Below are 17,726 nucleotides of genomic sequence, written 5' to 3' on the forward strand. Positions count from 1 at the left end.
CAAACGTTTCGACACTTTTCTCATGTCATCTTCAGTGGTCTAGAAAACGATAAAACAAATATAAGTATAAAAGAAGAAAGTTGAAATACTAAGAAAATACAAAGGTAAACATTTACACAATATTAAGTGGATATGCTGAGAGAGTATTGTTGAGGGATGGCTTTAGTTGGGAAATATATAAGGACTCCAATATTCTTAAATTGTTTTTATTACAGGTGGCGAGGATACGAAAATTATTGAGATTGGGTTGAACCTTACAAGAGAGACAGTGGTCCCGTATCGTGGAAAACGGGACGTTGTGTAGCGGGCGCCCTGTTCTGGCAGGCTGACCTAAATGCTCACTGACTCAGTTTATAAGTGAGCGCAAGGTGCTACCCACCTATTGCCTTCAAACCTGTTTTATATAGACGATATGTTGATGATACTTTGGTGTTTTTTAAGGAAGCATCACATGCAGACCATTTCCTACATTACCTTAATTCACAACATGACAATATCAAGTTCACTATGGAATCTGAAATAGACTCACAAATCCCCTTCCTTGACCTAAACATTACAAAAATCAATGGTAGACTTTCCACCTCAATTTATCGTAAACCTACATTTTCTGGTCTTGGTATTAGTTTTTTCAGCTTTTGCAGTTTCCGCTTCAAAATCAATTCAGTCCGTACCCTCTTACACCATGCCTTTACTCTGTCTTCCTCCTACCTAAATTTCCATAATGAAGTTACTTTCCTAATGGATTTTTCTATAATAATGGCTTCACCACCAACCTATTTGAGAAAACTCTGAATAACTTTCTCCAAAGTAAATATCATCCTAAACAACCAATTACCACTGTTGCCAAAGAAACAATTTATTTACGTATCCCATTTCTAGATGAAGTTTCCAAGAAATAAGAAAGGGGTCTTTATGAAAAACTTACAAAATTTTACCCTGATAAACATTTTCGTATTGTGTCTACAAATAATCTATGTATAGGTAGTTTTTTCCGTTTTAAGGACACTCTGCCAACTGCCTTACGCTCGTTGGCTGTTTATTGTTTTACTTGTCCCAATTGCCAGGCTGGGTAGCACCTTACGCTCACTTATAAACCGAGTCAGTGAGCATTTAGGTCAGTTGTCAGAACAGGGCGCCGCTACACAACGTCCCGTTTTCCGCGATACGGGACCACTGCCTGTCTTGTAAGGTTCAACCCAATCTCAATAATTTTTGTATCCTCACCACCTGTAATAGAAACAATTTAAGAATACTGGAGTCCTTATATATTTCCCAATTAAAGCTATCCCTCAACAATACTCTCTCAGCATACCCACTTAATATTGTGTAAATGTTTACCTTTGTATTTTTCTTAGTATTTTAACCTTGTTCTTTTATACTTATATTCGTTTTATCATTTTCTAGACCACTGAAGATGACATGAGAAAAGTGTCAAAACATTTGGCTTATTAAAGATGTTGCTCATAGCTGCCTTTGTGATTGGTTTCTTACTAATGTTGACTAATATAAGAGTGGCATTTCATTACATGGATAAAGATATGATGAAAAAAATCATCACAAGCATGATATTCCCAAGGCTGGAATATGCAGCAGTGGTATGGTCTCCCGAGCTCTAAAAAGGATATAAAAAAATTGGAAAGGATACAGAAGATAGCTACAAAGATGGTGCCAGAATTAAAGGACCTCACATATGAAGAATGACTGAAGCAAATGGGACTGCCAACCTTAAAAGATAGAAGAGAACGTGGGGACCTAATAAAAATGTATAAGATAGTAAATGATATTGAAAAGATAGACAAAGAAGACCTGGTGCTGTTGACAGAAGAAGAAGGAAGGACAAGAGGACATGAAAAGAAGATCAGGATGAGGCAGTGTGTGAAGGGCATTGGAAAATACAGTTTTCCATACAGAATGGTGGAAAAATGGAATGCATTGGATAATGAAGTTGTTAGAGCACATAATGTGCATAACTTTAAGGAAAAATTAGATAAATGGAGATATGGAGACAGGACTCACGTAGCCCCCGTTCACCTAGCAGTGAGTAGGTAGGTACAGGATGTAAATCGAGGAGTTGTGACCTTGTTGTCCCAGTGTGTGGTGTGTGCCTAGTCTCAGGCCTATCCGAAGATCGGAAATAATGAGCTCTGAGCTCGTTCTGTAGAGTAACGTCTGGCTGTCTCGTCAGAGACTGCAGCAGATCAAACAGTGAAACACACACACACACACACACGGCACAGCACAGCTCAAGGTCGTGTATAATAGCCATATTGTTTGCCACCAACTGCATCTTCAGCATCCTAACTTAGCCTTAGAAGCCATGGTAAAATTACAAAGGCAACAAACAATAAGGGCTACAAAGTGAAGGAAAACTGAGGGAGACACTGCCATGCACTTGATATGTCAATTGTGTAAACAATGATTTTGGCATGTCTTGAATGGCTCAAACAACTCATATATCTCGGGCGATGAAAGAGATATCAGTGTTTTTTTAGCCAGTGTATAAATTGAGTGGCTTAATATTACTCTATCAAAAGACAAAAAATACTTACCTATGCACTCAGGATAGAACATATAATGAAAAAAAAAGGAAAAAAGATCCTGCAAATGTCCAACTTATTTGATATCTGGCTTAATCAGGTCTGACTTAATTGGGGTTTACTGTATTCTTTTTGCAGAGAGAGAGAGAGAGAGAGAGAGAGAGAGAGAGAGAGAGAGAGAGAGAGAGAGAGAGAGAGAGAGAGAGAGAGAGAGAGAGAGAGAGAGAGAGAGAGAGAGGTGACATGGACAATAAGTGTTGGCATTCTCCAATTCTTTCAGTAACTTGTGTTTGTTGTCCATTTATTTGCACTCATCACTGATGAGGTGATCCTTTTTTATTTCATTCTTTTAAAGGTAAAAAAAGAAATGAAGCCGAAGACTTTGAGCTAAGAAGATAAGCTTGTAAGGAATTCAATCCGAGAAGTGGGTCTTTTATGGTATCAAGAATACTTCTGACAAAATTTGTAAGCATTTTTGATATTCTATGATTTAAACCAAAATAACTAAATATTTGGGAGAACAGTCTGAGTTCAATGACTGTGGTAGTCTAGTAAAGTAAAGAAAAGATTAAAGTCTGCAACATTCGTAAAGTCAGATCACACTGCATATACATTATGCAAATATGAATGTGCTTCTGGAGCCAACATACAGAGTGCACATTCAGTGTTGCCTATTTAAGAGTCCATCACTGCTTTGTGAACTTGACATTTACTAATGAGTCAGCATGTACCAAAAAAAGAGTAATGTCAGGGTTTGCTTCTTGTCTATTTTATTTTTCATATCAAGTGTTACAACTTCTGCCACAGCACTGCATTTCCTGATTTATCAAGATTTTATTTCACTGCATTACAAAATATAATGTCATTGTCTTTGGGGTGGAATCCCTGGCATTGCCTAATTTCATGCCTTACAGCTCTCCATGACACAAATCTGATATTTTCAGAATGATATGGCTGTGCATGACCTTTTTTTGAGGCTGTTTATGAACTTTGGCTCATAGAAATTATTAAGTGTGGAACATTCTGCTTGCATTTTAGAGATGATTAATGCTCAATATGGTAATTGGACTCTGGAACTAGTTTTCTTGTATCAATGAGGTCACAAGTCACTGGTTCTTTTGTAAGTACAGTGGAGACTCAATACTCTAACTTAATTTGTTCCAAATGGCTGTTCGCGTATCCAAAAGTTCGACTATCGATAACTATAAATCAAGTAATTTGTTCTAATCTAAGCAAAACCTCAAGTTTATAAAAATTTCAATGTATTTTTTTTTTTATGATTTTGATTTGTGTATACTGCAAGTGAAGGCTGGAGGGGAGAAGGGTGGGGAGAAGGTGAGAAGTTGTTGGAGGACCAGTCACCATCCATGAAAAGGTCTTCGTAACTTTTCTCCTGGTGTGCTTCCTGTGAATCCACTAGTGGAGGAATGTGGCTCACTAACACTTGCACTCTCACCAGATTCCTTATTTTCATCACTAATAAGCCTCTTTGAAGTCACTGTACGTTTCTAACAACAGAACGCGGAATAATGTTGTTTTTCTCAAGACTGGCAGGACTAGGGATGCACGCCGGCATCTGGTATACCAGATTACCAGTATTACCAATGATACGGTATCAGAACGGAACAATGGCAGCTACAAGAAAGGAGAGGACAGAGCTTTGTATACAACCAAATGTGCAGCCATTTGATTACCAGATATTTTCACCACTAAAAAGCCTTTGGTGTTAATGTAAGTTTACAAATGAAGAACTACAGCCAGAATGCATAAGAATGTTATTCTGCAGCAGCACAACTGGCAGAAGGAGGGGAGGGAGAGGCCAGGGAGCCTTTGTTTACAACCACGTGTGGACTTTCGACTATTGGTATTTTTTCGAGTATTAAATCAAACTTTTGCATTCAAGTATTGAAAAGTTTGACTATTTAGAAATTTTAGATGTTCGAGTATTTAGTCTCCACTGTACTTAGGTCTTTCTTCTGCAGAAACTGTCCAGATTATTTTGTTGCTTGAAACCCCCACAAAATTGCCCCAATCCTTAAAAATGTTTACAAAACCAAATCAGCAAAATTATATCTAAATTTAAATTTACTAAAATCTAAAGAAGGTTGGCATCTTGTTTTAACCATGCTGCTGTTTTGTAGGCTTATATATCTTTCAAAAACTACTGATCATTGCTATCCTATAAAAATAACTAAAATAGCTGGCAAAAAAAAAAAAATAAATAAAAACAAAAATAAATAAATAAATAATAAATAAATAATAATAAATAAATGAATATATGAACAAATAAATAAATATATAAACAAATAAATAAATAAAAAATAAAAAAATAAAATAAACAAAACAAAATATATATAAATTTTAGAGTAATATTTTAAAAAATCTTTGAATAAATATACAAATAAACACTGGTAATAGTGAGTGATGGCAATGAAGCACTATTTGTATTACCTGAGTTGTTTTTACATGAACTGTTCCTCTCTACTGTTAACTACTTACATTGAAAAAATTATTCTTAAATGAATATTGTCAAATGCAATGAATATGCAAATAAATTATTTATTCACAAAATCAAATACAATATATACAATTTTTTAAATAAGTTAAATACACCCTAAGGATCATGAAAATATCTACACCAACCTTCCTAAAAGATCACTTCAATCAAAAACCCCAAGTTTTGCTGGCTTTCTCTTCCCTCTGCTGCTGGCGGATCAGCTCAGCATAGATTCCTCCAGCCTTCTTCAGAGTCTCATGTTTCCCGGTCTGCAGGAAATAGTCAAGTTCATTAACTCACAAGAGGACCAAAATGGCAAAGATGAATGGTTAAAAACTAAACTGCATCATTAGAAAAGAAAATACACATAACAGAAAGAGAAAGTTGTAAATATCAGGTGGAGATTACTTGTGCCAGAAGAAATATTTCGCTGGACAATGAAAAGACTAGAAATTACACGAGTGTAAATATATTCTTATTAAAAATATGAGTATCCTTCTCCTACTTACTATAAATTAGCCAGATAAATTAAACTAATACATTTCACAATTACAGAGGCAATCTTATTGACCATCTTTTGCCTACAAATAACCAAACTATTTTTATCATAATTTCATCCACATTTCCTACCAATTTAACACTTGATATGATTTTGTGAATATAAGATACTACAACTAACCTCAGCTAACTTCCCATGAGACATAACTGCAATTAGATCAGCTTTTTGGATGGTGGACAAGCGGTGGGCAATAACAAGCACTGTTCGGCCCTCAAGGCAACTTTCCAACGCAGCCTGCACTACTGCCTCAGACTCTGCATCCAGGGCACTAAAATGATAAAGGAAGTCCATGTACAATCAGGAGGACATACAGTATGATGGAGCTGACAAGAAAACTCTGAAATGGTATAAAAACTAATGATATTTTAGAGAGATTATTAGAAGAAATCATAGCATCTTATTGAGACACAACCATTTGTAAGTGGCTGGAAAAGAATTCAGTGAATCCTGTTATAGCACTGAAAGTGAAACAGGTATGTTAGCTGTTTCACATTTTCATGGATAGTTGTGGATAAGAAAAACAATGACATTCTGTATAAAATATAGTTGGCACCAAATAAGATGACAAAATTCTTCGTTGGTGATAGAGAGCACATACCAACCAAGTAGTTTAATCCACTTGCAAGGCAGAATGAAAGCATGAAAGCACTGATAATGTCTGACCTGACAACTTAAGACAAACACTGGCCTCTCACATTTAAGTAAGTATAGATTTGACAGTTAAGTGGTAAGACATTTTTAAGTGCATTGCTGACATAACTGTAGCTAGTTACTACATATCTTTACATATCTCCTTTGAACATCTAACAAAAGGCCACTTACTGGTTAATAATTAGCGGCTCAGGTTATGTTGCATTGAGGAATAAGATTATTTTATAAAATAACTAGTATTAGTATTTTACTCAGTCTGTCTTTTTCCACTAAAGTTCCACTACAATTCCCACTACTTACCTTATCATCTGTTGTTTTTGACTGGAAAACACTGCACCAATGTGCATACTCACCCAAAAATTTCCACTTGAAGCTTCCAAAAGTTTAAGGGCATGCTGTGGTCAAGATTTAGTAAATTATGACAAAATTTTTTTTTTTTCAATTCCTGCAGATTATTGTAGTATAGTGTATAGCAACACTCATTCTGAAGCATTTAAAAGGACATGAGTGGTGTAAGCAACAAGGTAGGCATGGCACAATAAATATTCTCTAAGCATTGTGGTGTATTGCCCATTTTTCCTTGTCATTTTACCACTAATACTGGTCTCTGTGGTGAGGCTCCACCCCTCAAATCGCTCGCCTTCTTCCCGCCTTGCCATACACCATCCCGCGGCAGAGAAAGGTGAAGGGAGGAGTTATGTCGCGGTCCTGCTTGCAGGATCTTTTACATTTTTTTTCTTTTTTTGATCTTCCTATTGCAACGTGGGGAAAAAACAAAATAGGCTACAGCAGCTGAAGAAGATTTGGGAGATGAAGAAAAGAAGAGAGAATAGGAGATAAATGAAAAGAAGAGGGAAGAGATGGCTCAGTGGCAGGTGAAGCTGAAGCATTTGGCACGGCAGGGAAGGAGATTTTGGAGCGAAGGGACAGGAAGAGGATCTCACTTTCAATGGCAGAAGCTAAGAAGATGAAATCAAAAGAAAGAAAATTAGAAAATACATGAGGAGGAGAAGAGGAAAGCTGAGGGAAAATGTACATACCTGGAGGCACCAATCTTGTTTAGGACAAAAAAATTTACTTGGAGAGGATTGTCTCCTGGAGAATAAGGAAGGTGCCTCCTGAGGGTTAAAATAAACCATAATTCTATGAAACAACATTCTTAGGACACCCACCAGTGAGCTAAATTTACCAGCAAATGCACTAAGAACCAGAGCCAGGAATTCTGATAGTTTCACCACAAGGTAAATAGCTCCCAAAATGAAGTACTAAATATTGCAATAACTAGATCATTCTTTGTGTGCAGTTTCTCTATAGATCAACACACAAAACATATAACAAATGTACTAATTTTGATAAAAATAGTGTGGGTGCTAAACTAAAATTTTAAAGAGCTGTATCTCAAAACAATTTTTCATGTATAAGAAAACTGTATATAATCAACCATTATACATGCAGGCTTTAAACTTGGTGTACTTGTTGACAGGGATTAAGGTAACATTTTATCACACCAATTTTTCCCTAAAGTGATTAGAAAGTTTTTAATGAGGCAAAATAACAGCTTTTCATGCTGTTTTTATGATGTCATGAAATGCAAAATCTTAAAAAAAAAAAAACATATCTCATGAAGTATGGAGAAATTGAAAAGAAGTGTTCACTACGTTTCTTTAGGCATCTTTCAAATATGTCCATGCCAAAGCACATTTAAAAAAAACTTGAAATAAGGCCTGTATGATATTTTGAATGAAACTATATGCATGACATCATGAAGTCATATTCATACACATAAAAAACCAGTAGCTAATAATATTCTGAAAATTTCAAGTCATAAATCCTGTAATCTTTTTTTTCAGTTAATTTTTCAAATCTTGACCATAGCATGCCCTTAAGCTCTTTTCCTTCTTGGTTCTCTTCTGCCTTCATGATCTAAATGCAGCAATATTTCCATATAAAACTTCATTATTTGTTCCACAGTTTTAACATTCAGTACGACCTTAAAACCATTTATATTTCCTTTTCCTATAAAAAGCCAGTAGTGAAACTAAATACAAATGGTCCACAATTCTGTAGAAAAAGTGGTGCAACTTAATACAGATGCTCATTCAGAAAATATCCCCCATATTTCATGGTGCTGTCTTTAACTATATAGTCAGTGATTTGTACATGCCTTGGAGCTTGATAAAATGCTGAAATAGTAACCCTTGACGAACAGCAAAGTCTTAACTGGCAGTGTTTTGTTGGTGGTAAGTTATGCTGCCATCAGTTGGTCATTGCCAGTTACAGTAGTGGGCTGCTCTCTCTTTGTCTCATGCAACCCTCATTAATCCAGCTTATTGTGATTTCTGAATATACAACATGCAAACACGCTCCCTAGAAGAAGGAACATTACTGATAGAGAACTGAATTACATTTCTAAATCAGGACTTGAATAATGATTCTTTTCATCATTTACCAGATGATTTGCTATATGATGATGACAATAACTGCAACTGATGATACACAGCTCAACACTGTAGATGGAACAGTTGATAGGATGGCAGAGATCAGTCTGCATAACTGCCATGTAATATATGAAAGAAATAACAGCCAGAAGTTTCTTAATTTAAATTACTCTTGATTGAGCAGATAATAGAAATATATAGCAAACATGTTTACTGGGTAAAGAAACCCAAAAGCTCAATCACTCTTGGGGTATGCCCTTCAAGACTGTGTGACAGACATTTTTCAGAAAAAACAGAGTCAGCTGAGGGCAATGCTACAAAGAAGGTTCAAAGGAGATGTACTTATTAAGCCATGCAAAACAAGTTAAGATACAGCATCTACAGCTGTGATATAAGTGAAGTTACATTGAGCACAACTCCACACTCTAAGCTGCATCACAAAATAGAACACCTTAAAAAGTAGGAGAGTAAAAAAGCTTGAATGAGTAAAAATGCGATGTTTGAGTTACCGAACTATTGTTCGAAAACATCTATTTTGAGTGAAGCAGCTCCAGTGCGGGTATAGCTGTACTAACTGAGTGCACAATGTACTATCTGTGTAGTACTATGCCTCAGGGTATCGCTGAAACATCTCATTAAAAATGAGGCCCCACGCACATAGGAAAACACTATCCTCAAAATAGAATCAACACAATAGCGCAGTAACCCCTACCTACAATCACAATAGCGCAGTCACCCCTACCTACAATCACAATAGCACAGTCACCCCTACCAAAAGGAACCAAACCCCCATACCCGACCTCCCTACGTCTCGTTTTCTATCTCTGGGAGGTCACTCTCCTGATAAGAAGACGCCGTTCCATGTGAAGCGCGAGAACAGAGACTGGCGAAGGATGACTAGGGGAGGAAGCGAAGCGGTGGAAGAGGGACTCGATCACCCGCACTGGAGCTGCTTCACTCAAAATAGATGTTTTCGAACAATAGTTCGGTAACTCAAACATCGCATTTTAAGGTACAATCAGATCCAATGCGGGTATAGCTGCATCACAAGTGGAGGAAGGATCCGCCAGACTATACTGAAAGGGAAGGGTACTGAGAACCTCTAACCTGGCAGAGTGAGAACGGTCCGAGAGAGCAGCATACCTGGACCGGTGTGTGAAGGACGGTCCGGTAGAGGTGAAGCAACCTTTGGGAGGGGTGAGGTCTGGTCCCGTCGGGTGAACACAGACCTCCCCAGAAGCTACCATCCCCCTCCCCCAAAGTCCGACCCGTTGGGTCGGAGAGGGGGGTCCAGGAGGAGAAAGAGAGGCTCTGGGAGCGGCAAAGACTCCTGCTACTGGAGGGTAGGGAAAGGGTCCCGCGTCGTTGCCGTGTAAGATGGGGGTGAGGTCCGGACCCGTAGGGTGGCCGACGACCTCCACTGACGCTGCCATCCCCGCCCCCCAACTATGACTCGTCAGGTCGAAGAGGAGGGTCCGGGAGGCGAAGGAGGCCCTGCCATGGAGGTGCAAGGGACCTCCTCCAGTGTGTGATCCAGATAGTGGGCTACAAAAGAGCGGTCCGAAGCCCACTGTCCATGCTCCCGTATCTGGTCCAAGGAGAAGTGGCAAAGGAAAGCCATGGTGGCCGACATGGCCCTCACTTCGTGCCCCTTTGGTGCATGTCCTGGATCCGCCTCCTCTATCACCCCACAAAGGACCTGCGAGATGTGGATCCTGGATAGGGGCTTGTGGGTGTCAGGCCAGATGAACAGACGGGTATGTTGGGGACCGGAAGTCGACCCAACATACCGTCGCAAGGACTGCACAGGGCAGAGGGGGTGGTGGTGATGTCCCTCCATCCACGCCTGGAGCACAATGGGGGCCAAGGAGTGTCCTTCCCTCTCATTCTTGGCCAAGAACTTGGGAGAAGGTGCTAGGGAGACCTGTTGCCCATCCCTGGAGAAAACCAACCAGGAGGGGTGCCGGATAAGGGTGTGAAGTTGGGAAGCCCTTAAGCCGGAAGCCATGGCCACCAAAAACAGTGCCTTCCGCAAGCTCTGTTGAGGGGTAGAATTAGTAAAAGGAGGGCCCCAAAGGAGGGTCAGGACTTTGGACAGAGACCAGAAGATTCTTGGTCTCTTCACAGGAGGCCGCTGGTGGAAGTGACCCTTTTTCAGTAAGTCCAGGACCCGTCCTCTGATGGTGATGTTAAACCCCAATGACAAGGGGTCCGCCAGAGCAGCCGCATAGGTGGCGACAGTCGGGGCAGCTCTGCGTCTGACATGGAACATATAGGACAAAAAGTCATAAACAAGAGGTAAAGAAATATAAGAAAAAGGCTGATTGTGGAAAAAAAGATGGAAAGCTTTCCATGCTGACTCGTACTGGCGGAGGGTGGAATCCCTGGACCCCTTGATGACATCAGAGGAGACCGCAGGCGAGAGGGAGGTGGTCAAGCACGCCTGCAGAAACTCCACACGTGAAAGCTGGAGGATATTCCAGACTGACGGATGCCATGGCCCCGTACCGCCAATCTGTTGAGAGGTAGAGGGGAAGGACACCAGAGCAGTAGACGTTGACACCAGGGCTGGGCCTTCCAGAGAGGGGCGATGAGAAGGACTTGGCTCCTGAACGTCTCCAGCTTGCGCACCACCGCCGTCATCACCTTCGTCGCTGGGGGAGGAAAAAGATACACGAACCCCTATGTGTTCCAATCCATGAGAAAGGAATCTGGCCCTCCCATGGCCGTGACCATGCTCCTGGTGATGTACTGTGGGAGCTGATGGTTCTCCGATGTTGCAAACAGGTCCACCTCGGGCAGACCAAACAACTCCACTAGATCCGTGAAAACATCCGGGTCGAGCGACCATTCCACTGAGGAAGTATCGCTGCGGGACAACGCGTCTGCCCAGACATTGTCCCTGCCCGACATGTGCACGGCTGACAGTGTTGAAGAGGGCCTCGGATGTCCTGAGGAGGGAGATCGACCGGGAAGAGCCTATCCTCTTCACACACTGGACTGTCACTACATTGTCCATGTAGAAGCAGATGTGGAGTTGCCGGAGGTCCGCCTGTTGCTGAAGGAAAAGCAGAGGCACCGTCAACTCCCTCACGTTGACGTGCCTCTGCGCGTCGGCCTGCTCCCAGCGTCCCCGGCCCTGTCAACCGTTGGATGCCTGGAAGCCCCAACCGCTGTCCGAAGCATCTGTGTAGACTTGGAGCTGCGGCACTGACAGCCTCCAAGGGACCGCAGTCTCCAGAAGGCCCGGGGACAACCACTGACGCAGCAGCCGGTGAAGGTGTGGTGGAACCGGGCACAGACGGTGCGGGGCCACCTGGGGAAACACCCTGTTGCTTTCCCACCAGAGCCTCCTGCACCACAGAGGGCCCAGCGGTGTCACCTGGGCTTCAAAAGTCAAGGAGCCCATGAGCCTCGTCCATATGCGGTGGGTGAAGGTGGTGGACCAGGAGACCCTCCTGACCCGCTGCAGGATCTTCCTCCTCTTGTCCTCGGACAGGCGGATGGTAGAAGTCCGAATATCCCACCACATGCCGAGCCACTGCAGAACTTGAGTGGGCTCAAGATGAGACTTGGGGAAATTGAAGTGAAACCCGAGGGATTCGCTGATGGAGACGGTCCTGGTGGTTGCAGCTTGGGCTTCCTTCCTCGACGACCCCTAGACGAGCCAATCGTCCAGATACATTATGGTTCTGATGTTGACGTCCGCCAGCATTGATGCCAGAGTCTTCATGATCTTGGTGAAGACCCGTAGCGCGATTTTCAACCAGAAGGACAGGACTGTAAAACGCAGGATGCGGGAGCAGTCCTGCACTGCCACGTAGGAACGAAAACACGGACCTATCAGCACATGCCAATATGCATTGGCGAGGTCCAGGGAGGTTAGCCAAGAGTGTGGAAGAAGAGACTCTCTGACCTACTTGAGCGTTACCATCCTGAAGTGATGACACTCGATGTGGGCGTTGAGAGCCGAAAGGTCGACGACCAGCCGAGGATCCTGCCTGTCCCACCGAGTGACCAAGAAGAGACGGGACAGGAAGACAGGGCCGGAATACTCCTCCAGTACCCCTTGAAGGAGCATCTCCTGGAATATCGCCGAGAGCTGAGGTGATGTTGAAGAGAAGGGAGGAGGCATCCATAGACGTGGGGCATGGCCTTGAGCCCACTCCCAGGAGAGGCCCCGACGAACCACCCTGCCCGCCCATGTGCCGACCAGCCACTTGTCGGCCGCGTTGGACAGGCGACCCAGCGCTGGGGAGTCACCGCCGTGACCCCCGGGGTGCTGCGGTGGTAGTCCGAAAGGGCTGGCCCAAAGCTCTGCGGGTAGAGAGACCGCCGTCCCGACCCGACGGAGCTCTCCTATCCCTTGAAGAGGACTGGGCCTGGCAAGAAGCTGATGGGTAGGGGAGGAATCTGTTGGAGGTCCTCTGGAAGTGTGATGTGCCTTGGTATCGAGGAGGGGCAGCCCGAGATGATGAAGCACGCGCTCTCATAGAACCTGCGTGGCCTGGTGGAGCTCCCCGGTAAACCACCGCAACCTGAAGGGACCATGCGAGCATCCGCCACCGACTGCATAGACCCAAAGGAAGCTCCCAGCATAGAAGACATCTATGTTGTGATTTATATGGTTATTGTTGTGGTGGTTTCGGGAATGTTTCGAGAGGGTTTCGGCGCACCGTTGGGGGCTTGTGTGGGCTGTGCGTGGGTAGAGGGCAGAGCTGTGTTGGAGTTGGTGGAGGGTGATGTTGTTGTTGGGACGCTCTGTTGTCACTGGTATATTTTTGTTGTTTGCTCTCGTTTTACTTGGTTTGTCGTCTTGTTCTTGCCCTTGTTGTTGCACTTGTACTACAAGCTATATCGGCATTCATTATGGCTGCATCCAAAATAGCAATGGACATGATAAAGCCATTTACTGGTGAGGGTGATGTAGTGTCATTGTTGAAGAAAGTTACTCTGGTGGCCAAGTTGCAAAAGATTAATGATGTGGCCAGTTTCATACCATTGTATTTGGAGGGCGACGCATTGGCATTGTACTTGGAGTTAACCGATGCGAAGCAAACGGATGCAAAGATTCTTCAAGAGAAGTTACGAGTAGCGTTCACTGATGATGCCTTTACTTCATTTGCAAAATTGGTTCAGAAGCGGTGGACAGGAGAGCCTGTCAATGTCTATGCAAACGAAATTAGTAGATTGGCAGGGTTGGCTCAATTTACAGGTGAAGGATTGGAGAATATTATTAAATTAACATTTGTGAATGGGTTTCCCGATCATGTACGAATTTCTTTGCAGCAATTACCCAATGTTCTGAAACTTGAGATCAGGGATTTAATTAGTCGAGCTAGAATCCTGATAGCCAAGCCGCAAGTGGAGTTATCTGCTGTGACCAGGGAGTTTAAGGAGACAGTAAGAGGGCCTAGACGGGTAAATACTGCCAATCAATTTTCAGGTAAATGTTTCCATTGTTCAGGCCCACACATGATCAGAGATTGTAAAGAACAGGTGAGGTGTTTTAGGTGTGGAAAACTTGGACATGTCGCTAGCAGGTGCCAAGAAAATATTTCGGAAAACTAGAAAGGAGTGATTTCAGCGCCGGAAGTTGCTCTGTCATTGGAAAGGGGCGTTGTATAGGTTGTTTACCCATTGTCAATGTAGTAATAGGTGGGGTAGTTGGGAGAGCATTAATAGATACTGGTTGTACTACAACTGTAGTTTGTTCAATGTTTGTTCGAAGCAGTAATGGTGAAGCTCGTGTTTGTGCTTTTGATGGCCGGCTAGTAATGTGCCGAACTGTGACTGGTCTTGAGTTGGTGTTTGAAGATAAAGTAGTTATTGTTTATAGGGCGCTGGTGTTAGATCAGCTGGTTGTTGGTGTGGATGTGGTTGTCGGAGTTGATGTTATTGATCAGTTGGGTGGAGTTACCATTGGTCGGGGTACAATTAAATTTGGAGACTCCAAAGTTCATGTCGAAGGTCAGCCAGCTGTGGCTGTAGTGCAAAGAGATGAGCAGCCTGCTAATAAAGTTGACGAGTCTTTTAACAGTGACAGTGTTCTGGAAATAAATGACACTGATTTTCATGCTAAGTTTGATGGGCAGCATTGGACGATAAAATGGACATGGAAGTCTGAACATCCTGTTCAACTCAAGAATAGAGTGTCGTGGTACGACAAAAATATGGCAAGCGAAAAGCAGTTGGAGTTTGAGAAGGAAGTAGATAGATGGATCGAGGAGGAATACTGGTGCCTTGGCGGGAGAATGTTGATACAGGTATTATTGCTCTCATGGCAGTGGAACAACCTACAAAGAATAAAGTGAGGCCCGTGCTTGATTTTCGTGAGTTGAATACTTTCGTTAAGTGTCACACGGGTGATGATGTTGTCAGTATTTGCAGTGAGAAATTGAGGGAGTAAGTGTGTATCTCTAGTGGACTTGAAATCGGCTTATCTTCAATTGAAGACCAATAAAGAATTGTGGCCATACCAACTTGTTAATTATAAAGGTCAAACATTCTGTCTCACTAGATTGGGTTTTGGTTTAAATTCAGCTCCTCGTATAATGTCAAAAGTGTTAAAATATGTGCTGAGTTTGGATACTGTTATCGGGGCAGCAACTAGTTCGTATATAGATGACATTGCGGTCGATGAAAGTAGGGTGTCAGTGCAGGATGTGATCAAACATTTGAATAAATACGGGCTTGTTATGAAACCTCCGGAAGCAGTTGGAGAGGGAACTGCAGTGTTGGGATTGAAGTTGTCGAAATCAGGAGACGAGTTGGTTTTTCGGAGAGGAAAAACATTGCCAGAGATTGGTGACACCCTTACCAGGCGGGAGCTATTTTCAGTATGTGGGATGCTTGTGGGGCATTACCCTGTTGCGGGATGGTTACAGGTTGCCTGTAGCTACATTAAGCGACAGGCAGAAGGATTTCACTGGGAGGATCTCGTTGGTGACTAGACTATGTGTATGATCAAGGAGGTTATGGATATAGAGTTGCTAGGGAGGATCCCGTGAGGGGGAGCTAGTTGGTGCCTCGGAGTACTCATGGAGTAGTTTGGACGGATGCAAGTAAAATCGCAATTGGAACAGTGTTGGAGATTGAGGGAAGAACAGTCGAGGATGCTGCCTGGTTGAGAAAGAATGATGATTTTAACCATATTAATGTTGCAGAACTGGAGGCTGTTTTAAAGGGAGTGAATCTGGGGTTGAAATGGGGCATAACTTCGTTAGAGTTGAAGGTTGATTCTGCTACTGTTGTGGCATGGTTAAAAAGTGTGATAAGTACAGAAAAGTGAGTGCACACGAAGGAAGCAGCAGAAGTGCTCATTAAGCGCAGGTTAAGAAATTTGAGAGTTAATCAAAGAATTTGGGTTGAAGATTGAGGTATTGTTGGTGCCATCAGATTGGAATAAGGCTGATATGTTGACTCGTGTGAAGAAGAGCTGGCTGGGAGCTGCCTCGACCGTTGAGAATGTACAAAGTGAACATATGTGCTCAGGAGTAATAGCGGATTTGCGTGCAGTTCACAATAGGCATCATATGGGAGTTGATCGAACTTGGTACTTGGCAAAAAAGGTTGACTAGACTGTGGCAAGGAATGATGTGAAGAGGGTTGTACAAGGTTGTGAGAGGTGTCAATCAATTGATCCTGCACCTCTAAACACATCAAAAGGGAGAAATATGTACCAAGTTTAACTGGCAGCGATTGGCTGTTGATGTGACCCATTACAGAGGGGTGCCGTATTTATCTGTGGTGGACTGTGGCCCAGGTCGTTTTGCTATTTGGGGGAAGTTAGTGAGAGAGGATGCGCATTGCATAGCTGATGAACTGAATAGCATTTTCTTGGAGAGGGGCCCAGTAGACGAGTTGTTGATGGACAATGGCACGGCTTTTCGGTCTCAACATTTGGCTGATATGATGTGAGGCTGGAATATAGATGGGGTATTTAGAGCTGCATACAGACCGTCAGGGAACAGGATTGTTGAGAGATATCACAGGACGGTAAAGGCAATTGCTGAAAGAGGAGGTATCTCTCCCTTGGAAGCTGTGTATTGGTATAACAGCACACCAAGATACGGGCAGGACGAGTTATCGGTACCGCAGCGCTCAGTCTATACTTACGAGTGGAGATACCCGTGGGTGAAAAACCCTGAAGTCGGGGGACAGAGCAGCGAGAAGTTGTCTGTACATATTGGAGATGAGGTGTGGGTGAAACCTGCTGGTGCTAGGTGTACTACTCAGTGGGGAAAAGGGACTGTTACACAGGTGAATTCTCCAAATAATCTTGTTGTTAATGGTATGCCGAGGCATGTGTTGGATGTCCGGCCAGTAGTACAATCACCTGCGGAGTATTCTGGTGATGAAGAGGAGGAGAGTCTTCGGGAGAGAGAGGGAGACTCTGTGTCTGTTGAGCATCATCCAGTGCCAGAGCCTCGTCCAGTAAGGAATAGGAGGCCTCCCGCATGGATGGCTGATTTCGTTGATTAAGTTTGTTCTCAGGTTGTTTTAATAGTCTGTTGAGGTGTTGATGGGTGTATTTGGTTTTTATGATCTTAAGATCATGGGAAGATGTGGTTTATTTGGTTATTGTTTTGGTGATTTCGGGAATGTTTCGTTGATTAAGTTTGTTCTCAGGTTGTCTTAATATTCTGTTGAGGTGTTGATGGGTGTATTTGGTTTTTATGATCTTAAGATCATGGGGAGATGTGGTTTATTTGGTTATTGTTGTGGTGGTTTCGGGAATGTTTCGAGAGGGTTTTGGCGCACCGTTGGCAGCTTGTGTGGGCTGCGCGTGGGTAGAGGGCAGAGCTGTGTTGGAGTTGGTGGAGGGTGGTGTTGTTGTTGGGACGCTCCGTCGTCACCGGTATATTTTTGTTGTTTGCTCTCGTTTTACTTGGTTTGTCATCTTGTTCTTGCTCTTGTTGTTGCACTTGTACTACATATGTAAAGACAGTTAAAAAAACGTGGACACCTCATAGTGAATACTGCTGCTGTCTAAGGATTAATCCTGTTAAAATACTGTTCTTTACACACACAAATTCCAAGAT

At 42.7% G+C, this 17,726-nt stretch overlaps 1 protein-coding gene across 4 annotated transcripts in view; it reads right to left on the minus strand.

Annotated features, from left to right (window-relative positions):
* LOC123516438 (mitochondrial potassium channel ATP-binding subunit-like) overlaps positions 1-17,726 on the minus strand; it is a 103,720-nt gene that overhangs the window by 27,450 nt on the left and 58,544 nt on the right. For 3 of the 4 annotated variants that reach the window (XM_045275717.1, XM_045275720.1, XM_045275721.1), the window contains 2 exons: positions 5,714-5,861; positions 3,285-5,303 (listed from right to left, as the gene is read on the minus strand). In XM_045275717.1, coding sequence (XP_045131652.1) covers positions 5,202-5,303; positions 5,714-5,861 — 250 coding nt within the window. In that variant the 3' untranslated portion in view covers positions 3,285-5,201. Of the gene's footprint in view, positions 1-3,284; positions 5,304-5,713; positions 5,862-17,726 lie in introns of those variants that run through there. The other variant, XM_045275719.1, reaches the window with a different exon arrangement.

This window comes from Portunus trituberculatus, chromosome 41 (genome assembly GCF_017591435.1).
Source record: "Portunus trituberculatus isolate SZX2019 chromosome 41, ASM1759143v1, whole genome shotgun sequence".
NCBI lineage: Eukaryota > Metazoa > Arthropoda > Malacostraca > Decapoda > Portunidae > Portunus > Portunus trituberculatus.